The 26,912-nt window shown below is 46.3% G+C and overlaps 1 protein-coding gene across 1 annotated transcript; it reads left to right on the top strand.

The window, feature by feature from the left end:
- The first annotated feature begins 5 nt into the window (after positions 1-5).
- marchf5 (membrane-associated ring finger (C3HC4) 5) lies at positions 6-26,912 on the top strand. Its single transcript, XM_062519005.1, has 6 exons — positions 6-403; positions 12,320-12,522; positions 21,381-21,511; positions 21,907-22,090; positions 23,610-23,776; positions 24,428-26,912. The coding sequence occupies exons 1-6, from the start codon at positions 360-362 to the stop codon at positions 24,542-24,544; spliced, it is 846 nt and encodes a 281-aa protein (XP_062374989.1). The 5' UTR covers positions 6-359; the 3' UTR covers positions 24,545-26,912.

Here is a 26,912-nt window from a genome sequence, read left to right as displayed (position 1 = left end):
CCAACGTTACCTCATAGAGGAACAGTCAATGGAGTCAAGCGGTCAGACCAAACAAACAAAGTATCGGTCATCTGAGCAAGATTGTGGACGAAGAACCTGCGTTAAGTCTCGTTATCAAATATCATGTTTTTTCGTAGATAACCTGGTGTTACGGGAGACGTGGTTTTCCTTTTAGTTCTCGTTAGCTGTACATTTTCGCGTCACGGTTAGCACCTAACGTAGTTTAGCGCATTAACATTAGCTATCCTAGCTAGCTGTCAGTCTTATCTCACTGAGGCCTATAAAGCAAACGTCAGCTCTAAACCCAGAGCATTTCAGTCGTTGTGCCCAGGAAGGATTTAACGTTAGCATACACCGATATGGCAGATGAGAATGCCGTCGCAATGCAACAGATTGTGGACAGGTGAGTGACTTTCTGATTTCAATGAACGTTATTCCTAGCTTGACATTCGGTCCTAGCATATCAGTACCAAGTTGCTAACAAGCTTGCCACATAGCATAGTTTGCTCACGAATTACATTAGCTAGCTAAATCTAGCCAGCAGCCATGATTTTCAGCATTACTTTCTGCTATATCGTTAGGGTATTGTCTGTCAGAGTATGTCAAAATGCTTAATGTTAGGATAATTTGTCAGTGAATACCTGTTTGTTTGCTTCTTACTAATCTGCATCCTATTTATGGATTGTGCACTTATTTTCGGTGCATTCACCTAACTGCTAACTTAGCTAACCTAGCTGGCTAGCATAGTTATGTTAGCGATAGCCTGCGTTACAGTAGGCAAAATGCCGTGATGTCATCGACATGGGACTTGGCTAGCTCTAACTTTTCTTCATCTGTTCGCTTTGTCACAATTATTTGGGCTCTGAGTACAACTCTACTGTGGAGTGTAAGTTATGAGTGGCACTATGGTGGCACCGCTGCTAGCAACCAAACTTAGTCGCTTCATTCTCGTCATCTAGACTATTTTGTAGATTAGTCAGCCAAACCCACACTTTGTCTCAGACTAACGTAATTTATTAATTTCATTGATGTGTGTGTGCATTGTAAAAATGGCTTGGACTTGCCTAGGAACACCCATGCGAACTTTCGGCAAATTAGGTGTTCACAGGCTAAACATGACTAGGACTTGCCGTATGAGATGACAGCACTTACTTTCGTTTTCTACTCCACACAAGTACGCCTTTGGGTGGAAGTGAAAAAGGAGCGTCTTGGTTGTATTGCGCACGCTTTTATTGGGATCCTGTTCCGTATTCGTTTATTCGGCATATTCATCACCAATGGGCCCTTTTTACAGCAGCCATTTGATATGAAATGGATAACATTCAAGGTGCACTATGATATCCTGAATGATTACTTCTGTTGACGGTCCACGTAAACAAACAAAACACTACTTTCCAATGCATGCTACTAAATCAAGTTTTCTCACTGCCCCCAACCCATATGTGCATGCTCAGTAACCCCCAACCCCTCCCCTAAACATCTTGTTGGTGTTTGGCTGAAATATGGTTTGTTATGTTTTGGTACACACTACACAGCCTGTGCCCCAGTGTTTGTTCGACGTTTTACAGCCCCTGTGTTGTCTCCAGAGACCGGATTTTTTCACAATGTATTCAGGGAGCAGGCAGGCAGCAAGCTGATCAAAGGGAGATGGCTATGATTTGAGACAAAAATGAAATTGCTCTAAAAACCATGCAAGATCTCATAGTGCACCTTTCATTATGACTGTAATCCTTTTTTTCCATTTGATCTGCCTGCAGTGTCTCCTTGACCCCTTTTCCCCAACCCTGTCTGTGCATGCTTGTATGTTTTACTGAGAATGCTTTCTTGCCTTCACATTTTTTGCAAGATGTCTTCCACGTGTGTCCTCAATGACAACATTGAAGTTTACCAGTTTTATTGATGCTTATGAAAATTAGGCCGTACCTAACACAACACGCCACCCAACTCCTAGTACAGACCATGGTTGTCTCTCACCTTGACTACTGTGTGCCTTCCTCACGGGCCTTCCAACTTGTGCAGTGAAACTGCTACTGATTGTTTATTAACCAACCGAAAAGGGCAAACATTACCCTGCTGCAGGCTGCAGCCCTACTGACTACACTTAGCTGCATGAAATTCAAGTCACCTTTGCTTGCTTACAAAATGATGGCTGGGTCTGCTCCCATCTACACCAGTGCTCTTGTAGACATATGTTAGGCTACCCCTTGACTGCTGTGCTCCTCCAAGGAGTGTTGCCTGGCACTGCTGCCCATACACACGCAGCTATCCAGACTATTTTCATTTGTAGTCCCTTGATGGTGGAATGACCTGCCAGGTGTCCCCCTCTGTCGTCAAGAAGCTCTTCAAGAAGACCCAACTCTTATGTGAATACCGCATATCCTAATCTTTTTTTTAACAACCGAACATGCACTTCCCCCCTCTACCTTCTCCTCCATCTGCCACTTTCTCCTTCTACCTTCTCCTTCTTTGACTAGTACTTATAATGTCCGCATCCTCTAGTAGCCTAATAGTTGATCTGATGCGTGATTCCTACCTAAGGTCTCCTCTGCACTGTAGCTGGAATTCTATTTCTCATTTCTGTAAGTCACTTGTCTGCTAAATGAACAAAAGTGAATGTTATGGAGCAGACCACCCATGTGTTGCCAATTGGAGGCATTTAGTTTCATTGAAACACATGCACTACTATCATGACTTAAACATGTCTCATACATCAGATACATGAGCGTGTTAAGTCTGTTTAAGAGCAAATCTCGGCTGTGTCGCCTGCTGGTATCATTCTGTATTTTCAGGTTGCTGAAACCTGTTACTCAGTTTTAATCATAATTTAATGCCCAGAGACGTATGCTGCTTTGCCTTACGCTAATGTTCGGCAACAGTGTTGCAGGCAGGCTGGTATCAGTGCTGAGCACACAACGCCATGATGCCCTTATCGCAGCCCGCCACTTGCAGCTGGCTCCCCTGCAATGCAGTCTTCCACCGGCAGCCGAGAGCCAGCTAGACTTAAATCCTGTCTGACCTTTAGCTGTCTGACACAGCCTCCACGTTTCACACATGTTCTCTTGTCTGCCATGTGCTCCTTACTGTTGGTGTAGGTGTGTGCGTGTGTGTGTGTGTGTGCGTCAGTCCTTTCGTTTCGTCCCTCGGTGTGCATTTTATGTGCCATTGTATTCTGACAACCATATTGTTCAGATTGTTTTGAGTTTTGGGTTTCAACAAGAGATGACAATCCAGTTTGAGTTGCATGGATATTTGTTGAGTCTTCATAGAGCTTAAGCACAATAGATAACAAATAATGGGGGAATGTTCTTTGGTGCAGTGTCTGTGGGATGTGTAAAGAAGTTCTAGGCTTATATTAAATCTTCTGTAATGCGATCTGTGACAAAGACAAATTGATGTAATGGGTTTTTAGTCATAAAATAAGATTGTCGATCCCATTATGTCCCTGGAGTGGTAGGAATGTAGCCTAGTTTCTAGTCAGATACTCCCAGAGCCATATAGATACATGGCTCTACTCCAACACTTCCAAATAACAGCGTTAAATTGTTCCCCATCTCTGTGAAAGGGCAAATTGTGGTGATTGTGAATAAGTGAATTAATTCACAACTTATTTTAAGTTTATTATCATAAGCTTGTGTTATTAAAAGCCCCCAAGTTTATTATACCCTCAATGGCACTCCTTTTTCACTTTTTCCAGTAGGGCCTTCATTCTAAGAGGGTGCTGCCACCAGTGCTTAGTGGTTCAGTCAGAACATATTCGTCATATACATCTCTGCAAAGTTTGGGCTTGCAACCCCTGATTATCCTTTTAAAGATATTAATGCCCAAACATCCAAACACGGCTTCACAGATGATTATATTATTGTATAATGTTTTACAGCCTGAAAAACACAAGGGCTAGAAAAAGCCCTTATCTTATCGCTCTCCAGAGCCAAACAGGCCCAACCTGTAGCATCAGAGTAGCCGCCCCCCCCCCAACATGGACTGCATCTTGTTTATTGTTATTTGGGGAAACGCACACAGAGGCTTCAGGATGACTTCCAGGGCTAGAGCTGCATCTTACTGTAGGCCAGCATTTGGTGGCAGCCTCCTTGCACACTTTTGTGCGGAGGATCCTGTTGATTCCCACAGTCCTGTGACCCGGCCCCTGGTGAAAGGAGTCTTTGTGGCGGAGCTTAAGGGCTCCTTTAAAGACACAGGAGGCTGACTTGTAAAGCAATGAGCTAATAACAGGGGCCGCCACACTCATCCCGGTCACAGGGCTCCTGTTCTGTTGCGTCAGCATGCTCACCCCCACTTGTGTCACTGTTGGCCTACGCACTCATTTGCTTCCACCATCAATACCTATGATGTGCTGTACAGGGGGTGTGCTTGGGGTTAACAAAATAATGAGGGTCCTAGACGTGCAAATTTGGAAATAGAATAGAGATTGTCACTTAAGTAACTCATTTTAAGTTGATGCAGCAATGTGTACTCTGCTCTGAGTACAGCACTTGGAAGCTTAAGAGACAGTCATTGTTTTATTAGATCTCTCTGACTGGTTGGACTATTCTCGCTGTCGCTTGCTTTTTTTTTTCCCCTCGAGAGACGTCAGTGCGAGTCCACTTTCAGCTCCTTTGGCAGACCACAGAGAGGGCACTTACAATGCCAAACTCAAGGATACAGTTCAGGTCAGGAGGACAATCCGCCTGAATCAACCTGTCCAACCAGTTGGAAAGTGCTTTTTCATAGTTAAACCATAACCTACTTTAACCTTTGGGTAAAAGTAGGTTATGCCTGTTTTATGCAGTGTTAAACATGGCCATGTGTTTGGTTAGGCAAGTCATTGTAATAAAAGTCATGTCACTTCAACATGTCACTTCTTGGCATTAGACAGCAATGCACCTTAAGCTTTCTTCTTTGAGGGGGTATTCACACCTGCCTTGTTTAGTTCGATTAAAACGAACTCAAGTTCGTTTCTTGCTTGGTTCGGACCTTTTTGACTGGTGTGAATACAATCACTCGAACTCTAGTGCGGACCAAACAAGCGGACCGAGACCCAGCTGAGGAGGTGGTCTCGGAGCGGTTCCTATCGAACCCTGGTGCGGTTCGTTTATGGTGTGAAAGCAGACCGACCTCGATCCGACCCAGTTACAGAAATCTACCTTTTTTGGATTTGACGACTCCCGTAGTTTTTGCGCATTGTGGGAAATGTAGGATAGCTCCGTGACGCACAACAGCTGTAAGCAGCAGTGGGCTAACGCTTTTTTGCCAACAATAATTTGATTTTGCATCTCCTACCCGTTCCGTCTTCCGTAGGCCTGCTGTTAGCATGTTGGACACACATGAGGGCTCTTCTCAGCTGTTTTGTTGCACGTCTTCGTCGATGCAAAATTACGAGCATGATATTGTTAAACTTGCATCAAACGGTCTTGACGCTCAAGCACTTCTGCAAAGCTGTAACTGTATAAACCATATTGCTAGGATAATAACGAGTACAGTACGCAAACATAGTATTTACGTGGGCCAACTTTGACTTTGGCTTCCTATTCTTCACCCCACCTACACGTTTACCAGCCAATGGTTGAACGACCTTAGCACATGTGCTTTTGTTTATAAATCCTGGTCCGGTTGCAATTAATCACGGTGTGAAAGCGAACCGCACTAAAAAAGAAAAAAAAATTGGTCTGGACCAAGTAAGTGAACTAACGGACCTTCCTGGTGTGAATACGCCCTGAGTGTTTGCCTTGGAGCCTGGACTTGACAACTTGGGGTGAGTGTGGGGTTGAGTGGACAATTTTCCTTAGATGGTATCACCCTGACATTCTGATCATCTCCTCCATATCTGAAATGTTAATGGGAACCTAGAGCAGGGGTTTCCAAATGTTTTTTTGTTTTTTTTTGAGGGGGGCCAATTTAGGTCTTATGCATTATCGTTAATTGAATGAATGTGTCCTGATGTAGGCTACTAGTCTGACTGGTGAATTTGCTTGTCAGTATTAGATCCACTAGTTTTGCTTTAAATCGGTGGACCTCTAATTGTTAACTCCCGGATTAAGCCTATCCATGGGTTTCATCACGTCCCTTTCCACAGGTGTATTAAAGGGATAGCTTGTGATTGCTTCTGTGACTCTGGGTCATATGCTATGTTTCAAACCACCTATTTTCACACCTCAAATATTTAGTTTAAGTATATAGAGCAGATATTGGGACAATGATAACCATCAAAAAGTGGGCGAAACGGAAGTTAGAGCTCAGTGCACACTAGCAGTGTGCTGACGGAAGTATGTCATTTGAGACAGCCATAAAGTTCAAAGTTTATTGTCATGTACTCATAAATAAGCATTTATAAGCATTGAAACTCCTTGTGCTCAAGTGTCCATTCAACTACAGAAATAAATTAAAAAGAAAAATAAATAAATGGATACTATAAAAAAACAGAGGTTGGGGAGCACCAAGGGACACCCAGGAGCAACAGGGGCAAGGAAAAGCTCCCTTGTCCAGGAAGAAACCTTGGGCAGATCCACATCTCAAGGGGCCAACCCAACTGCCTGGGGTCGTGCTAGCGCCAACCATGCCCTGGTAGTTTGGAGCACCCTGGAGCCAAACCTAGTGCCACTTCTGTGCCCTGAGGCAGCCTGATGACTCGTTCAATATCCAGCCAGAGACTTTGTAATGAGGAGACACAGACACGGCACCCAGAAAATCCTCCATAGAAATGCATGGAGTTAGTTTGTAGCTCCAATATGGCAGTTGTTTACACATATCCTGCACCTTCTACTGCAACAGTCAACATGTGAATACATTGTGCCAATCATATGGTGTGTTTTGAATACATCATGCCAATCGTGTTGTGATCTCGTCGCTGGAGCATGGTTGGTGTCGTGAAGCCTTGTGTGCAAGCGCATTTCTTCCCAAATAGATTTCCGATAAGTGCCCAAAAAGCATTGCAATATGGCCACCGAGTGGAGGGACTTGCCTAAAATATATCTCTGTCTCTCCTCCTGTCCTGCGTTTGCCCCCACCTAGCCACTCCTTCTCCAGCCAATTTCTCACAGTAATTAGAGAGAGTGTTGTCTCTCTCTCCACAGCCCCCCCCCCCCCCCCCTTGAGTCTGTCAGCTCACACAAGAGGCATCCACATATCGACTCCACTTTCACTGCTAATCCCCCCACCATGGAGGACTGCCGTGCTTATGTGGATGAGCCGCTCAGATGGAGCACCACAGCTTCTTGTTCTTGATAGAGGAATTACAGTAGTGTGTGTGTGTGTGTGTGTGTGTGTGTGTGTATCTGTGCAGTGTGTGTGTACAGTATGTGTGTGTTAAGACACAGAGTGCATGTTGTTAAGGCTAAGTGAAAGTTAGAATTACAAGGGAGGAAGGGAATTCTGAGTTGCCTTGTTGTCCTTTGAGACCGTGACAATGATGTACTGTCAGAGTTTCTATGTTGTTCTATTGCTCCATCCCTTTGAGGTAATGCGTGCCTTTGGAAGATGGGCTTTTCTGTCATATAAAAAAATCCTACCTGACATTATGCATCCAGGCAGTATTCATTTCTCAGTATTCTCTCTAAAGAGGGAGAATTCATTTCTTGGGCAAATGTGAAGGCGTATTGGTTGTTGCTTGACAAATGCTCTCAGCTAAAATGACGAGCATTAGGACCGCTCTGGAGGTGCCATGTGTTCATATTGGTATTTGGGTTACATTAGTCATCGAGCTGCAGCTACAGCATCACTTCATGCAACCTGTGTGTGTGTGTGTGTGTGTGTGTGTGTGTGTGTGTGTGTGTGTGTGTGTGTGTGTGTGTGTGTGTGTGTGTGTGTGTGTGTGTGTGTGTGTGTGTGTGTGTGTGTGTGTGTGTGTGTGTGTGTGTGTGTGTGTGTGTGTGTGTGTGTGTGTGTGTGTGTGTGTGTGTGTGTGTGTGTGTGTGTGTGTGTGTGTGTGTGTGTGTGTGTGTGTACACAGGTTGATGGTCAGTAAATGACTTGGTGCATGTGGCTATGCCCCAGCCTTATCTGCCTCTGGTGTGTTCTCTAATGGTGAGGGACAGCAGTGGTGGCTTGAGTTTCGTCGGGGAGGATTGCATGTCGGCCGGCCTGTATCATAGCCTGCCAGGACCAGGGCCGGATTACCGCAACAGGAGACGGCCGTTCTCGAGCACTGGGGCGACACTAGGCTTTGTCTCCCCGAGCCCAGCTCCTCTCCGTTCCTGTGGAAACGACAGGGCTATCTGTCCCATCCTTTCCAATCAGCGTGTCCCTTCAGTTCCTCGCGTTACACGCACACGCACACACACACACACACACACACTCTGATGAGTACACATGCATTGCCCCTCATCTCACTTTCAGTTGATCATATTCCCTGCAGCCATTGTTCTGCCATCTCCACAAAGCCTTGCACTGGGCATCTCAATCACCTGTCCGTCCTTGAGTTCATGCCACAGGATTTGTCGTGATCATCTTAGGCCTCAGACTTGTCCTTGAAGAATATGTGGTAAAGGTGAAGCTGTTGTTTGGTGCAGCGTACATTTACTGCAAACTCCCCTGAGCTACTACCTGTATTGTGTACGAACAGAAAATTGTAAACCTTATGAAACCTAATATGCTGAAGTAGTGAGTATCCGGACTGGCTATCTTTTTATCTAATAATCAGCAGAATGTTCTGTCCATGGAGGCCTGGGGTTTAGAGGGTGAAGTGTGTGTGTGTGTGTGTGTTTGTGTGTGTGTGTGTGTGTGTGAGGGAGAGAGAGAGAGAGAGAGTGTGAGTGTGTGTTCTGTACTGTTTGTGTGGATACAGTCTCATGGCCCTGATGTTTTATTCAGTGGCAGAAGATGGAAAATCGCCCAGCAACCCTAGAGAGGGACCAAATGAGTGACTGTGTTGGGGACCAGCATGGCCCCCACCGATGCAAGCACACACACACACACACACACACACACACACACACACACACACACACACACGCACAGACACAAGGGCCAACACTGGGGGTGGAAGGGCCAGAGATTTGCCATGTATTATGCATACCACCCCAGTCAGGCCCTCTTAATTATACATGCCGTATTATGTGATTGGGTTCAGCCATGTCCGACACCCAGTCACATCCTGAAACGCTCCACAGAAGCCCAGTGCCGAGACAGGAGTGACTAGCCCACATGTTCCGCTGCTATGCAGGTCAATAGCATCGTCGGAGGGTAGTGTGTGTTTGCAGACCAATGTTTTTATCCCCCTTATTCAGACATTGTTACTCTCAACCATGTTGCCAGTTTTTGCATGTGTATCATGATCCCTTGATGGACATTCAAACCTGGGTGGGTACGTTTCAGGAAGTACAGGCTGTGGTAACAGACCACTTGGATTTGATATGTAACCTTAAAAAAAAAAAAAAAAAAAAAAAAAAGCCTTCTAGGAAAATGATCTTTGTTCTTTGCTACATGAGCTGTAGATAACAGATGAAATATCCATGAAAATGAGATTCAGGCTTGGATTTGAAGTCTAATGCAAACCTAAGGTGGTGTCGAATGCAGGCTCGGCTGTAGCAGTTGCAGACTACCTCTCGCAAAATCCATTTCCAGATGTCCTACTTTCGCATGTCTGTGCAATTTCCATATCAATAGCAAGCACGCACTGGGGACGGAAGGACTCCAACGGCAAATGCTACCGCCACTGGTCTCTCTCCTTCTGATCACGAACCGCACGAAAACCCAAAACAAATCACTCGGAACACATTTCCCCCCACATTACTGTTGAGGCTGTTATTAATCTCAATGCCGCATGCAGAAAAACTCCAGGCTTCACTCATCTATTAAAATGCCAGCTGTTCAAGGTTGGGAGTAATTATGTAGATTGGAACATAAATGTCATCCCCTGATAGACTGGGAGAAAACAGGCCCCAGGTTGGCTTATTTTGATTTATTTATTTAATATATAAGGCAATGGGCCTCACCCACGTGGATCCAGCGTCAGGGCATTTGTACTGGGGTGGATGACTGCATCTTGCTTAGCGTTGACAGATTGCCCCCCCCCCCCACACACACACACACACACACACACACACACACACACACACACAGACAGACAGACAGACACACGCACGTTCAACCTCCACAAAAAGACACACTCATCCCACCTCCTTCAGAGAGGCTGGCCTAGAAACCCCATGAAGCATTATTAGATCCTTAGTCTCCTTGGACCTAAGAATAACTTGTTCAGCCATGTGTGACGGCTGAAATATGAGGGCCAGATGTGGACTTCAAACCCCCCCCCCCAACCCCTCCAATGCTGTCTCTTTCTCTCACTCATGCGGGGTGGCTGCTCATCTCACTGTCACTGCCCAGTTATGGAGACCTGTAGGGAAATGCACCGTTAGCAGGGAGGGAACTGTGTACCTTTTTTGATGTATTTTTTTCAGTTTTTCAGTGTTCACTAGTAATACTTTTGAATCGCTTCATAAAGCTCCACCATTTAATTTCCCCCCTCCAAAACACTTCAGACTGTAATGTCACGTATGCCGACATTCAGGCCAGAGTCTATTTAATCCCCCTGATGATTGGGCTGATCAGGGACACCTTGACTAAATGACATTGCAATCATCAGAAGGATACAGTCTATCCTACTCCCCCCTCCCTCAAAGGAAAAAGGAAGCACAGAACTGACTCATGTTCGCTTGATTTAGGAGCGATGAGAGACCTGCAGAGAAGAGTGATCCATCATCCCGATGTGCAGTGCAGCAAGTGAAGCCAGTACCTGAGACGGAAAGGATTGAGCATCCTGGCAGTTCTTTTTTGCTCAGGCGTGGGTGAAGCCGCCATCTGATAGGTGGCAGAGGGAATACCCAAATGACCTTGATGAGCTTGAGTAGAGGAAACGAGAGAAGACGGGAATGGAGGGGAAAGTAGGAAGTGAGGAAATGAGTTTGTAGAAAACTAGGATGGCATCCGTCACGGTCTGTAGAGATTGAAGGGGGTGAGCTATAGTGCTCTGGGCAGTAATGCAGTCCCACCATTGCGCTCTCCTCCCTCATCGGGAGACAGGGAAATGAGCTGCAGGGGCGAAGCAGATGACTCGCTCACAGAGACTGATCGAGAGCTCCAATAATTACAGGACCACAATCCTGTAAATGGCCAAAGGTGGTCAAGTTGTAATTGGCAGTGGCAGCGAAAGTGGGTCTTGAAGGTTAACTCCGGAGACGGTGAAAAAGCTAATTGAAAATCCGTATCTTGTCAAATATAAATTTACAATTATTCACATAGCAGTTGGTCTCTCTCATCTAAAGTAAACTGTTGTAATTCATTGTGTCTGCCTGGGAGTAGAACATTTGCTAACCTCCTCTGTGTGTGCGAACGTAACATTCAACCCAGTGAACCTTAGTCGTGATTTACAAAAATCCCCTGTCTGTGGAAAATGTTTACGCAACAGCTGTTACATGTAGGGTATGTTCTGACGAGATTTCCTTATCTATTTCTCTGTGTGCATGCGTGTCAGACTGTTTCACTTCATTGGCTATTACATGAAGGGTCTTGGTTGATTCTGCTTAGTCATCGACCCATATTGCATAGCCGACATATTTTTCTATGGCAACTTCTAATGCCTGTACTGACTTCCTAGCTAAACCCCCCACCCACCCCCACACTCTTAGAGGTATGGATTCTTCTCATAGTCAGGAGGGAAATGCCCAGCTTTTATCTTTTCCATCTCCGAGTTACTTTCTTTTGCTGACTGTCTTCTTTTAAAGAGTACGGTTTGGCCTCCACTCCTCACCTCTCTCTTTCTCTCTCTCTCTCTCTCTCTCTCTCTCTCTCTCTCTCTCTCTCTCTCTCTCTCTCTCTCTCTCTCTCTCTCTCTCTCTCTCTCTCTCTCTCTCTCTCTGAAGTCCTTGCCAGGATTAGATGGACAGCGCTGCGACAAGGCTGCCTTTGAAGGCGTAAATGTTTACTGTGTATGTCTTTACGATGATGCTTTCAGCTTCAAAAGCACCTCAGTATCCCTTGTGCCTTGAGAGATTATTGACCGAATGAAATGAACATGAGCTAGATAATCAACATATTTATGAAGGACAAATTCTGAACAGATTCTGGTTTTAAGGATGGCCGTTCTCAGTGGCGCTCTCCCAGTCACCTTTGCTCCGGTGTTGTAATTAGTTGTGTAGACACACTTCAGGAAATTGTTATTTTCGGAAACGTCTGTCATAAACGTAGTGTGCACTGTGCTGGAAATGTTGACTCTTTGCAGGTTTAACTGCTGGTCCCTCTTCTGGAGTTGTGTACTTTAACACTGCACGGTGCTGTTGACCGACTGTGTGTCTTATAAGCCTCTGTGTGTTCCCGTGTGTTTGTGCAGGAGTTGTTGGGTGTGCTTCGCCACAGACGAGGACGACCGGACGGCGGAGTGGGTGCGCCCGTGCCGCTGCCGGGGCTCCACGAAGTGGGTGCACCAGGCGTGCCTGCAGCGCTGGGTGGACGAGAAGCAACGCGGCAACTCCACGGCCAGGGTCGCCTGCCCACAATGCAATGCGGAGTACCTCATCGTCTTCCCAAAACTCGGTATGCCCACCATACAGCCCTTCAATTTAGTGATGCTGCTTGATTGAATTGCATATCGATACAAGTATTTTTTTTTCTCTCTCTCTTTTTATGGAAAGATTAAACGTATTTGATTTGCAATTTTCTTACTAAGCGTTAAGAAGAAACTACTGATTGCTTGCTATGTCAGAAATTGATTCAAGGGAAATGCTGAGGAAGTACACAGGAAGTATACAGTACTCTAGAACAATGATTTTGTTACACACAAATTCTTGCGTGTGTGTTATGTAGGAAAGTAGGCTGTCCACTTTGTACCTAACTTTGTCCAGACTTTTTACCGATTGACCAGGGGTGGGTAGAGTACAGAAAATCAAAGTTTTACTAACTAAGTAGGCCTACTTCCCTTGTCCAATGTGATTGTTGAATGATGCTGATAAATAAGCTGTTAGATAATACAACATCTACTTCCATGTGGTAAGCTACAACATGGTCTGATTCTACATAGGCCAGTTATTACTTCTGTAATTGCAGGGCAATTTGGGTTTTCTCCCAAACCGTTGTGCACCGAGGAAGGTGTGCGCTTTTTCTCCATGAGATACTTTCTGTTCCGACTTCCAACTACCCCATCCAGTTTTAGAGGATGTAATGTGTTAATTATCGACGTTTACGTTTAAATGGTTGATCAGTCACCATGGAGCAAAATGTCAGGGGTGACCCCTGGCCGGTCTCTCTCTAATGAGAGTCCAATAAGAGAATGTCGTCCACTCGCTGACTCCACAAGGCTTCCATGACGTCAGCATGACAATGGTGCTGCCTGTCACACAAGCCTGCGTGCTTAGTCACCGCCAGGAAGATGAACGTCTTTTTTTCCCCCCTCGTTTTGTTCGGACGCCATATTAGCGCCGGGATCTTCGCGGCTTGACAGCCCTCTCTGTCCTTTATGTGCTGTGCCCAGGCTGGCTGTGTCCTAATGAAACTGTCTGCATGCCCCCCCCCCCCCCCCCCCCCCCCCCCCATGTCATGTGTGAACAGCTGTTTATGAATGTCATCCTGCTCTATATAATTGGTTACTGTCCTTTCAAAGACCCAGTGGGCTATCATGTCTCTTTCGTCGGATTTGCGCACCACAGGATGCGTGTGCCAAACCTGACTCTATTTACATGTGAAAACCCCCCCTTGCGTTGGTGAGCGGTCCCCCCGAGGACCTGCACTGGACATCTCTGAGCCTGCTCTCTCAGTCTGATATCAAACCGATAAACAGTGCGAGTGGACAAACAAGCTCGAGGCAGATGAGGACATCCAGGAAGCCTCACCTTGGCACTGGACACACACACACACACACACACACACACACACACACAGACACACACACACACACACACACACACACACACACACACACACACACACAGACACACACACACACACACACACACACACACACACACGCACGGCGGCCGGAGTATTTATAGCCCAGGGTTTGTCAGTCACTCTGAGCTATTAAAAGTGAGTCCTGATTCAAATCAGGGAGCGGTAGTGTAGAGTGCCCTGACCCAGGGCAATGAGCTCCCCTAGAGGATCGAGTCAGGGTGGTCACCCCTCTCACCATTTTTTCTCTCTCTCTCTCTCTCTCTTTTTCTCTTTTTCTCTTTCACTCGAGTCCAGTGTCTAGAGCGGTGGTTGAGTCTGTGGCAGAGCTGTATGCTGTGCTGACAGGTGCTTTGCATTTTAGCTGTTGCTTGCTCTTTCGCAACTGCATTCATGCCAAAGGGTGCCCCTGGTGGCCCACCAGGTCAGCTTAACCAGAGACTCAAATGTCATTCAGTACGTAATGATTGTGACGCTTACTGCTGCAGTATTCCGATCTTAATGTGGCAAAAAAATATTACAATATTCTACTCACCCCCCCCCCTCCTCTACTGATTGGCAAAGTTACTAAGTCACTCTTTCCTCTAACAAAAAAAATATCCTGTCTGCGTGGTGCGAGAGATCACCAAAGATACAGAACATGATGATTGTGTCGTTTCCATGACTACTCCCATCAGCGAGGGCTGATTTGGTGGTGTCGCTGCACAAAATGGGAACACCTGCTGCTCACCTTTTAAATTGGTCATTAATGGCTCTGGCACTTCACCTTGGTGTGCGTCACTAAGGTTCATGACGAGTCATGAAATGGGGCTCTCACCGCCTTCAATGGTCATTTACCCTATCTGACCTCACTTCTGATTATGGCGATTGAAATTCACCTCAGATCTTCTCCCCCCTTCCCGCTTGTTTCCTCCTATTTGTATAATAGAGGTGGACATTCTTGTTGAATGTCATCCCTTGTTCAACCTAATCTGTTGACATCATTAGCTGTGCAGGGAATATAAATGTAATTTTTCCTCCCTTTCTCCTTGTTCTTTTTCCCCCCCTTCTGTGTTCCCTTACACACACACACACAGGCACACACACACACACACACACAGGCACCCACACGCACACGCACACGCACACGCACACACACACACACACACACACACACACACACACACACACACACACACACACACACACACACACACACACACACACACACGCAGGCACACAGGCACACGCAGGCACAGTGTCTCCTCTAATCTCTCTCCTTTGTGTAACCATCTGTATCAAGTGTACCCTGACTTTGGGTGAAAAACATCATGCTGGATGAATACCGCAAAAGGCTCTGCGCAGACACCCCTCCCCACCCTCCACCCTCCCAGAATTAGATTGCCAGTGTTCCTCTCCCTGTGTCTCTAGTGCGCCAGCATGCTCCCCACTTTCAACTCCGAAACGGGAGAAAAGCCAGTGAGAGAAAAAGAGTGAAGGGCACTTCACTTTGATGTCCTCAAACTAAGGGCAAGAAACCGCCGGATTATTCTCGACTCTAGTAAGCGTTATTTTTGAAGGCGAGAAGCGAGAGACGGATCACAGAACAGAAACCCAGAGGTGCTGCGTTTTTTTTGGGGTAGAGAGTTTTTATCTCTCGGAGTGCTGTGGAGATTAGGTATACACACTGTAGGGAGAGCAGTGAAGACGGAGAAGGCTTTTGGAAGGTCGCTCGAAGAGAGTTCGAGAGACGATCGAGAGAAAGCAAGAGCCGGATGGGACGAATCCGGGCAGAAAGACAGACTGTGGACTGACTGCTGGGTTTACAGCTGCTGCTCCTGCTGGTGCCGTTGAATCACCTCGGCTGACACTACAACCAAACCCCGCCCCTCCTCCAGAATGTCCCGCAGCCCAGAGGGAGCAGGGGATGCAGCGCCACATCCGCACACTGAGCATCACCCAGTGACGTCTCCCTAATCGTGCGCGAACGCTCTCTAAAAAGGTCATAATGCCTGTCAACCCGAGGAAGGGGAAAAAAGGTGTAGGTGTTTGTCATCAGGAAATACGTGTGTGCTTTTCCATTATGTGTGTGCGCATGTGTGCGCATGTGTGCGCATGTGTGCGTGCGTGCGTGTGTGTGTGTGTCTGTGTGTGTGTTTCCAGAACACCTCGGATGTTACACGGAGCTCTGCACTGCCCAGCACCAGTCCGGTGTTATCATCGCGCACTGCGTGACGTAAATGAAGCGCTGGCTCACAGACCCATTGTGTTGGCGCTCCAGCACTAAAGAGGTCTTTTGGCCCACAACCACGCTTGTGCTGTCAAAAGTGGAGCTTGTGAATGCGGTCGTGGAAGGTTGCGTTGAGGGTTGAGTCATTCGACCATGGAGCGGGTACGACAGCTGCAGCACAGCCACTAACTCAATGGGTTTGCCCACAGTAGGGCACCGTACACCCAAGTCAGTGTACAAGGAGGCCACTTTAGTGACCGATTGTGCTGTAATTTCCCAACGATTAGCAAAAGTTTAAACATTGATTTTTCTAAATTTCTTCATCTATGAGGTTAGCTCTTCCAGGTGGGAATGCTTTCTTTTCCTCATTCTTCTTTAGGATTAAAGTTCTGATTCTGATTCATTGAGGTATTGGGAACTGTGCTTCATTCCCAGGTGCAGTTAATACATGTGTTATTATTTGCATAAACCTCTCTCCTGCGCTTTATACAAAACGTGACAAATGCATGGGGAATGACTGTGTGTGTGCTTTGTCTGTTTGTCCTTGCCGGTGATCTGTTTGCCCCCTGTCTGTGTTTTAATTGGGATGTTGCTGATCATGCGTTTATGTCCTTGGGTGTGGTGTTGCACAGCGACGCGGTATCTGTGCCTCTGCGGGTCACGCTGTTGCCAGGGATGTAACCGCGATCAGGCTCTGGATCTCCTCCATGAGACAGACTCTCGCTCATAACACCAGGTAGAGTCTACTGTTCCAGCCTCCCAGTGATCTTCCCCCGACAACAGAGGTGGCAGACCAGCAGAGTGCAACAATAGTGCCAACCCTTCTTCCCCCTCAAAAAAAATGGGCAGCATATTGGAGCTGGGCTCTTCTAAGTACCCCCACTCCCACTCCCACTCTTGCCCCCATCCCTCCTTTTCCATCTCTGCCCAATGTTTTTTTGTCTCTCCTCTCCTCTCTTTCTTTCATTTTTAATTATCTTAATTATGGGAAGTGTTGCCAGGAGCTGAAAGAAACTGTTTCAGCTTTTTCTTGTGCCAATAACCATTAAGCATGACCCAGTTCCCCCGGGGCCAGCCATGGCGTAATGCTTAGGCAGGGAGAAAGCGGAAGAGATTGCGACAGCGCCAGCCCAACCTGACCAGGCCAAATTAATGGCCTCCGGTGGAATCGATGGGTTCTGGCCACACACACACACACACACACACACACACACACACACACACACACACACACACACACACACACACACACACACACACACACTTGAAACCGTGTTCTCTCCAGCGTGACTGGACGCATATTTGGGTTTTATCAGGGAGCGCTTAGTGTTGAATTTTCTAGAGTGGATATTTTCTTTCCTTCTTTCTTTTATTTATTTATTTACTTACTTACTTATTTATTGTCCTCTCACTTTTCTAGGTTTAGCACTGTGCCGCTGTTTATAGCACCCTCGCTAAATAGAAAGGAGGTGAACACATTTAGTCATGGGCTCAGAATATGTGGTCGTACGGGGTGAACTCTTTTAACTCTGCACCTTGGGCCAGTGCTGCCGACGAGCCCTAGAATAAACACAAATATTTATATTGACTTCCCAAATCCTCCCAGCTCCACACACCCGCAACGACTCGTAGCATAAATAGAAATATTGGGAAACCAGGGAGGTTGCTGGTGTGTCTGACTCTAAGAATAGAATTAAGGAGTCCGCAGGTAGCTTGTGAAGACCTTGCCTGTGAATGTAGACATACGGACGGCAGAAAACTGCCAGTCATTTTGTGTGTGTGTGTGTGTGTGTGTGTGTGTGTGTGTGTGTGTTTATGAATACAAATAAGAGAGGATGCTTAGATCGGGGCCAGTTCGGAGTCGGACTCTTCTCTCGTCATGCTTGTCAAGGCAGCGGCGGTTTCTACAGCACCATGGCAACTGAGCCGCGGGGACCATCGTCACAGTGCCACACAATCTGCCCTCCTTTTAATCCAGAGGCTGACAAATACAAGCCCCTCATCAGGGCTGCCTCTTCAGGCGGGTGATGAGTCTCTGGCTCCAATATGGATGCTACAGCATTGTGTGTGTCTGTGTCTGTGTGTCTTGCACATGGTTTTATTTTGGGTGCACACCTGCGCAGAGTCCTTTGAGACTCCTGTTATTAGCGTGATGGTCTGTTATTAATGCGATGGGCAACAGTGGGGACAAATCTTGGCCATGTTTAGCGCTGCCCGCCTCATCGGTAATGCGTTTTCAACCGCATCCCTGGCTCGGCACAGCTCTGTGGTTGGTTGTGTGTGTGATTGACTGTCTATGATTGTAGCTAAGAAGGCTTTCCACCAGATTTTGGAGGATCTATGCGAATTTCTGCCCATTTATCCAGAGAAGTATTTGTGAGGCCAGACACTGATGTTGGACAAGAAAACCTGGCTCACAGTGTCAGTTCTAGTTCATCCTAAACGTGTTTGATGGACGAGAACCCAGCTCTCTCTACCAGCCAACCATGTTCTTCCATACCAGACTCGCGTAAACATGTCATCATGCTTATTATCAGTGAGTAGGCTTGGGGTAGTGAAGGGAAATCTGAATGCTTCATATATTTTGGAGAATTATATGCTTCAAATGTTTTGGGAACAGTTCGAGGAAGCCCTTCTTGGTTCTAGCATGACTGTACCCCAGTGCACAAGGCAAGGTCCATAACGAGTTTGTTTTGAGAGTTTTGTGTGGAAAAACTTGACTGGCTCACATAAGAACAGGTTCCTCTGTGCCATCAAGCACCTTTGGGATGAAATAGAAGAGAGATTACAAGCCAGGCATTCTTGACTGAGGTTGGTGACTAGCTTCGCAAATACTCTTTTTGAATGAATGGGGAAAAATGTCCACAGACACTGTAAAATCTTGTTGAAATCCTTCTCAAAAGGGTGGAAGCTGTTACCACTGCAACTGGGGGGCAATTTCCACAGACAAATGTAAAACCTGGAGGGCACCAACCCCATATTAATCCCTGTGGGTTGAGAATGGGCTGCCAGCGATGTTCCTGTGGGCGTAATGGCAACTGGCAATCTAACGTATCTGGGAACTGGATCCTGTTAATCAGTTCCTGTCCCGTCCGGTCTCCCGTTACCTGGTCAGCTTTCACACTGCTAATGGCCCAGTCCCTTTCACCAGACAGCTGACCTCTGGGCCACGGGACACCCAACCAAGTGCTAGTGTACCAAGTGCCGTAATTTAGTTTCCCGACAATTAGCCGCGGCTTATACATTGATATAGCAGAAATTCTTCCGCTATGAGGTTGATACACGGGGGCAGTTAACATGGTTTTATGGTATTAATATGGTTTTGTGTCTTATAACTAGCATAAAACACTGCCCTGCGGGCTGCGGCTTATACACAATGCGGCCTATACACAGGAAATTACTGTAGATTCCACATCGCCAACGGGGCAAAGTGCCTCAGCTCGGGCAGCGCTGCAGGCAGCCTCCCCTGGTGCAGGACCCCACCTTTTGTAGACAGAGGGGTGGGGGTGGGGGGTGGCAGGATGGGATATAAAGTTATTTATAGAGCACGGTTAGGGCCCCCCCTCAGTGTGAGGAAATCAGGTTGCCTTCTCGTAAATATTGCATGCTTTCCCTTGAGCCGCTGTGGAATGTGAGCTCGTTCCAGGACGAGGATGAAGAGATGCGATGAGACGAAGGTTAGCATCAGTTCTCTGCTCTCCTCTTTAGTCGGCCTGCTTAGGTTGGCACCCAGGCCTCTGGAGAACGCCACCCGAGTGTTTACCCGTTATTTGCCAACAGGGGCATGAGAGGCATTTGAAGGGTTTTGCCTGGAGTGGAATGTGTAACTCTGGCTGATGGATTAGGTTTACGCACGCGTGGACGCACGCACGCACGCACGCACGCACGCACACAAACACACAAACACACAAACACACAAACACACAAACACACAAACACACAAACACACACACACACACATGCTCGTCCACAGACACACAGACACACAGACACACAGACACACAGACACACAGACACACAGACACACAGACACACAGACACACACAGAGAGAGCTAGAGCTAGAGAGAGGCGCTTTAGATACCTCCTCCTCTGTGGCATTGTATTGATGTGTTTTGGGGGAAAGATGTCTGGCAAAGTGCAGTAGCAGCAGCGGACTGAAGGTCATGCTCCCTGGAAGATGTGAGTAATATGACATTCCACCCAAAGTGGGCCTTTGATCATCCCCAAAGCCTCAGTTATTTTTGCCCTGAGCCCCGCAGAATGCAGATGGAATTTCATCTCCGCTAAAGTCAGCAGCTCCCCCAAAACACAATACTGTGTGTTTCATGAACTCTGTGAGTGTGTGTGTGTGTATGTGTTTGTCTGTCTGTCTGTATGTGTTTGTCTGTACCTGAGTCTTGAAAATGGGGGAATGCCATGTGTGACCTTTGGTCGCTGATTCCCAGCCTCTGATGAATTCTGCGCGGTCTTTGCCACCATTTATAGCAGTGCCATGAAGCCCCTAGAGGATTGCTGGTAGGACATGGTAGCTGGTGCCAAGGCACATTGCTTCAGTTGATTTCTAGTGCTCGGAAACGGAGATACAGTTGTGCAAATTTACTTTGCCACACGCTTGCTTGGAATAGAGTCATCTGTGAAGTGGAGAGTGTGTGTATGAATATGAGTGTGGGTTTATGTGTACTGTATGTATGCACACATGTATATAGACACATAGAAAAGCATAAAAATATCAAAATGGGAAAAACAGGTGTGGCGTCAGAGGCTGTCTAGCTGTCTGCACTGACACAAGGGCCAAAGCCTGACCCCTGCTGGAGATGTCCTCTGTCCAAGAGCCGAGGTTTGTGTGTCACTGCTGCTGTTATAGTCAAATGTTGTCCTCCCATTCACCATCGGTATTGCAGTACAGAAATATTGGGTGCAGAAATTCCGTCTTCCAGCAGCAGGTATTCGTCGGTCTGCACTCCATAAGGAAAACCTGGTTGTTGTGTGTGTGCAGAGGATCTCACAGCACAGGCGATCTGTGAGAATTGTGTGCATCTCTCCAGCTGTCTTTAACCAAAGCAAGTCCAACTACTTGGTGACCATCTTGGTAACACGTTCAGGCGGCTGTTTTGTCAATCATGTCGTGTCGTCTCCATTCCAACAATACAGTTGGTTACTTGTATCACAGAAAGAGACAAGTGGCATATTGGCGTTACAAACTAGCCCCATGCATTTCTATGAAAGATTCTTTGAGTGTTATGTCTCTTATTATAAAGCCTCTGCTCTAACCCTGCACTGCCTGTGTCTGCCCTTCTGCAGGCCCCGTGGTGTACGTGCTAGACCTGGCTGACCGCCTCATCTCCAAGGCCTGCCCCTTTGCTGCCGCCGGCATCATGGTGGGATCCATCTACTGGACGGCCGTCACGTACGGAGCAGTCACAGTCATGCAGGTCAGAGCATCATTCAGCCTAAAGATGACCACAGGAGGTGTCTTCCCAGGGATACCGGAGTGGTTGCTTCCTCTTTTACTGAATTTACTCAATGAATGTATTCTTGAATTTCACCTTGGGCATCAATAAAGTATCTATCTATCTATCTATCTGAATGTGTAGTATAACTATTTGCCAGTAAGAGTTGCATTTGAGGAGTATAATTTGAAACATAAAGGAAGAACATGTTTTTTGACGGTCAATCTGTCCGGTTTCATCTGAAGTGTTCCATAACAATGACTGAAAGGAATCATGTTCACTGTCTCTGAATCGAAAGACCTTCTTTAGACCATAGTTAAGTGTGTGTGTGTGTGTGTGTGTGTGTGTGTGTGTGTGTGTGTGTGTGTGTGTAACAGGTGGTGGGTCACAAGGAGGGCCTTGACGTGATGGAGAGGGCCGACCCTCTCTTCCTGCTCATCGGCCTGCCCACCATCCCAGTCATGCTGATTCTGGGCAAGATGATTCGCTGGGAGGACTATGTGCTCCGCCTCTGGAGGAAGTACTCCAGCAAGCTCCACATCCTGGACAAGATCTTCCCAGGTGAGCCTCTCAGACTATACTTACTATACTAATATCAACAACTACTTCTACAGATCATTTTTACAGTTACAAATAATGTCTACGGTTTCAAAACATGGTATGCACTTACAAGACTTTTGAGTCTAATTTAATTTCATATCAGACAGACTTAAGTGCATTTGCATGTAGACGTGTTGGGCAGGTAGAGAAAGAGACGGCATGTGTGAGGGAGGGAGATGGAGAGAGAGATGGAGAGAGAGGGATCGCTGCATGTCCTTTGGGGCAAACCCTGGTGCACTCTCCTATTCCACTAGCCAGTTTTTATAGAACAGTATGTGGGAGGATGAGCTTCAAGCTCTGCAAAGATATGGCTGGACATCAGGTGGCCAGAGATGCTGGTGGGTTGCCTCACTGGGCAGTCGTGGTAAGAGATGGACGATGGATAGTGTTTTGAGTTCTAAACCCACCACCATGGTCAGAATATCTTCTGGGATGATGTGGTATATAGTTGCAAAAAAAAAAAAAAAAGAGTAGTTGGCCAGCCTTACCCGTAAACCTGCATGCTAACACAGTCAGTGCAAGAACCTGCTGGCAGAAGGGTCGTCCCCAATGGTATATGTGAGCGGAATTATTACGGTGTGTAAGCGTCACGCTTAGCCAACAAGGCATCTGTAGGCACCAGGGGTCCTTATGTATGGATGTATGTATGAATGTGAGTGCCTGTGTGTTTTGGGGAGTTTGTGGGTGGTGTTTTTACACTGTACTCAACAGTAAGTGCAAGTGATTGATGGTGGGAAACCAGACCCCTGTGCTCAAGGGGGAGCCCACTGACCTTTTCTTCTGTAGTCTCCAGCTTACACACACACACACACACACACACACACACACGTCTTCTGAGACGGCTGGTTTGGACCAAAATGTTGTAACTTCCCGATCTGCCAGTGTGCCCCAGACCTCCACCCAGCACACCGCACGCGGTTCCTGGGTCCTCCTCCCACTGTCGCCCCCGCCCCTGTGCCCCATGCACCCCCACATCTAAATGAGGCGTATGAGCGAGCGCTCGCCTTTCACCAGATTTACGAGAGCTATTTGAGGCGCTCATGGGACCTGGGTGATGATGCTGTGTGGTCTTGCGTATGCCTGGACGCATGTCATCCTATCCTCGTGAACACGCATGAAGACGCATGTTTTCTGAGGGTCTCATGTAGGCATATCTGGTCCTGGGCAGCTCATATTATCATGTTCGGTGGTGGCCATGTCATGTGTATCTAATGTCGGTGGTATCTTATATGTTTAGATTGCACCACAGGGTGTTTTCCTAATAAACACCTATGAATCAAACCTTGAGCTTGTCACCAACTGTTTACGTCTCATTTTAGATACATCTGCTGTATTTCTGAGATAAAGCAATCGAAAATGCTCATCATTCACTCTCTTAAATGTCTCCATATGTAGAAATATAGTCTATACCTTCTATTCACTCTGACTTGCATACACTTGTTTAAACTGTGTGGCCTTCTGTCCCCCGCCCCCTTTTCAGGGATTGGTCGTCCGGTGCCCAGGATCCCTGCAGAGGCTAGCCCATTGGCCGATCATGTGTCAGCGACGCGAATCCTGTGCGGAGCGCTGGTCTTCCCCACCATCGCCACCATTGTGGGCAAGCTGATGTTCAGCAGCGTCAACTCCAACCTCCAGAGGACCATCCTGGTGGGTCTCTACTCAGCATCCTCACATTGCCCTTCAACATGCTCACCTTTGCGATTGCATTTTAAAAGGAGACATTCGGGTGGCTAGTTCATTATCAACAAGCCGCAATATCAACGGTCCTTCTTAACTTCATTATTGTGGGATCTTTAAACAGGACTGCAGCTACAGTATGCCTCAGCTCAGCAGACACAGTATTATACGCATCCTATTGGTTCAAAAGTACCTACCCTACATGTTTCACACTAGATATTAGACATTTTGTTCACTGGATTATTTCGATAAAATGTTGATCGTCAAAATAATGTTGACGATATCTGGATTTCAAAATAAAATGAATGACTGTCGTCCATTTAGTGTGAACCTCCTTGCTGATCCTCCTGCATTTTTAGACTTGTAACTGGGCAGTGCTCACTTTGTAAAGGTTGGGTTTGGCTCTTGTTGGTCCTGCGATAGCACAGCACTGTATGTTCCAGGTTACCTGCGGTCGACCTGAATTCGTAGAATTTCGTGTATTTTATCTTATCTCATCTAGTGCAAAAGCAAGGCCTAGAACATGCAGCATTGTGCATCCAAGAGGAGCAGCAGTAGAAACCACAATCAGGGCTGACCTTTAATCGTCCATATTCCTTTCTTTCTCTCCTTCTCTGCTAGGGGGGCATTGCATTTGTGGCCATCAAGGGAGCCTTCAAGGTGTACTTCAAGCAGCAGCAGTACTTGCGACAGGCCCACCGCAGGATTCTCAACTTCCCCGAGCAGGAGAACGCCTGAGGGGAGGACCTGAGAGAAGAGGTGGGACCCCCCCAGCTTGGAGGTCACAAGACCTGACAGGACAACACAGCACGGATAGATAGATAGATGGATGGATTGTCGGTCCACTTGCCTGTCTGCCTGTCTGTCTGCTGGCCCTCACAGGGCCCCCCCACCCCCCACATGACAGACAGACAGATGCTGTGTTCAAGTGGTCATCATGTTCACTCCACCTCCCCACACCTCGGCAGGGGTCATGCCAACTCAGTACAGGCTGCTGGAACTGTGGACAGCTCTCAGGAGCTCCAGGAAGAAGTAACTTGTGGTCAATCGGACACTAAAACACTCACAGCGCACACACGTACACACACACACACACACACACACACACACACACACACACACACACACACACACACACACACACACACACACACACACACACACACACACACACACACACACACACACACACACACACACACACACACACACACACACACACACACACACACACACACACACACACACACACACACACACAAACATGTGTGACCCCCTCAGAATGTGACCCTTCTCTGTTGTGTGGCTCGCATGTTTGTTCCCCCTCCCCCCCTTCCCTTTTTTTTCCAAGTTTTTACTGGATTGTTTTAAAGTGAGTAATTGTGGTGTACCATAAGTCTGAGATTTTTTTTTATTAAGTATACAAATAAATTGGTTGTTTTTTTAATGTTATTTTTTTGCAGTGATCTGAGCTGGAAATATTCCCTTGTGCTTTGAGGAAGCTGCTAGGGAGAATTGCGCCACATGATTGACTCATCATTTTGTAGGACGCATACTAGCACTTGAATTCATTTCATATCATATTCACTTATATCTGCTCTTTAAATGGGAAAGGGAAATCTCTGTGTGTGTATATACAGTATGTATACAAATTTCCCCTTGATTTTCCAGGGCGTTGCCCCTTTAAAATGTCTGAATGATCTGTAACTCTGTACCTTGTCTGTCCACAAGCTCGCTGTTGCAAACCCAGTCTGTGGAACACTTCCACACAGGCAGTGTGTCACTCACAGTTGGTCTGTAGTGTTTTTTTTTTTTTTTTCTTCTTCAGCTGAATACTCCGTGTTGTGTAGGCTTTGTGACGAGCAGTGGATCTAGACAGATTTATGCAGGATGAAGAAAAAAAATGTTGTTGCTTTTACCAAGAATTTAGCCCTGCTTGACAAAGACTCCTTAGAGACATGTATAATTCTATTTTGACCACATTTAGGAAAACTATAAAATGCAATTAACACCAAACCTGTTTAAGAGCTGAGCTTTGTTGTATGTAGATCAAGCCTAGGACTGTGCTGACATGAGAATAGCTCTAAATGTGTCCAATACGCCTTCAGAGTATTAATGTTAACCTGTTTTGTAACGTAAGGTACATGGGTACATTCTGATATGTTTCTCTTTATTCTATTTTTGTTAATGGATTCTCCAACCTTGTACCTTTTGAGCCCATGTGGTATGTCCCGTTTCTGTTGCTAGGACACTAACCACATAAAAAGGATGAGCTTGAGGAAGACTTGGAAATGTGAAAGAACACACAGTTGGCAGAATGACAATTTTTCACACTTAGTGGCCTTTTTGTAACCCAAAGCAGACGACAAGGCACAACCAGAATGGCAGTTGAATTGTGCATCCGTCACAAAGACGGATTGATTTGACCGTGAACATAAGTGTTGTCTCTTATGTGGATAAGAGGCAAAACGGATAAAAGTGCAATGATGATTGGAAATAAACCTTCTCCAATCCTTTCGGCTCCTACCAAGTTTTCTTGTTTCTAAATAATCACCCATATGTGATCAAGTGTTGATATGTAATCCCTTGACATGAAAGGTGTCCAGTATTTAGTCTAGTAAAATAAATGCATATGATTGTGTGTGAGTGTGTGTGTGTACGTATGGGATGAACAGCATACCATGAATGCCATTGGATTTAAACAGATCTCGCCACTTTCAAAGGTATTTTACTTTTGAACACTTTGTGCAGTTATAGCCCAATTGCTCATGGGTTGCCCAGTTTATTCTCTCTAATCAGCTTTGTCACATAACTTAAAATAATAAATTAGCATGTACCAATAGTATCTTATAATGATCACTGAAACCTGTATTAATGTGTCATCAAAATGTTTTTGTCAAAAAGCAGACAGTTCACTGTTTTTGGAATTTGTTGATTCAGTTATTTTCACCAGAAAAGTTCATTTGAAAGTCACATCCACATTTGTACAGTGACACTATAATGCCAAAAGCTGAATGTTGACATTGTAAAAAACATGCTTTGTACAGATTTTCCCTTGGGACTTATAGATTCATGTTGATTTATGTGAATAAATGTATTTTTCCAA

The sequence above is a fragment of the Sardina pilchardus genome, chromosome 18, assembly GCF_963854185.1.
Source record: "Sardina pilchardus chromosome 18, fSarPil1.1, whole genome shotgun sequence".
NCBI classification, from domain to species: Eukaryota; Metazoa; Chordata; class Actinopteri; order Clupeiformes; family Clupeidae; genus Sardina; species Sardina pilchardus.
Note: the sequence above shows the minus strand (reverse complement) of the source record. Positions and strands in the feature narration are given on the sequence as shown.

What these genes read in the sequence shown, in the direction of transcription:
- marchf5 (XM_062519005.1), top strand. Translation starts at nt 360, where the DNA reads ATGGCAGATGAGAATGCCGTCGCAATGCAACAGATTGTGGACAG. An exon ending in CATCGTCTTCCCAAAACTCG is followed by an intron (nt 12,523 to 21,380) that starts GTATGCCCACCA and finishes GCCCTTCTGCAG; the next exon opens with GCCCCGTGGTGTACGTGCTA. An exon ending in CCTGGACAAGATCTTCCCAG is followed by an intron (nt 22,091 to 23,609) that starts GTGAGCCTCTCA and finishes CCCCCTTTTCAG; the next exon opens with GGATTGGTCGTCCGGTGCCC.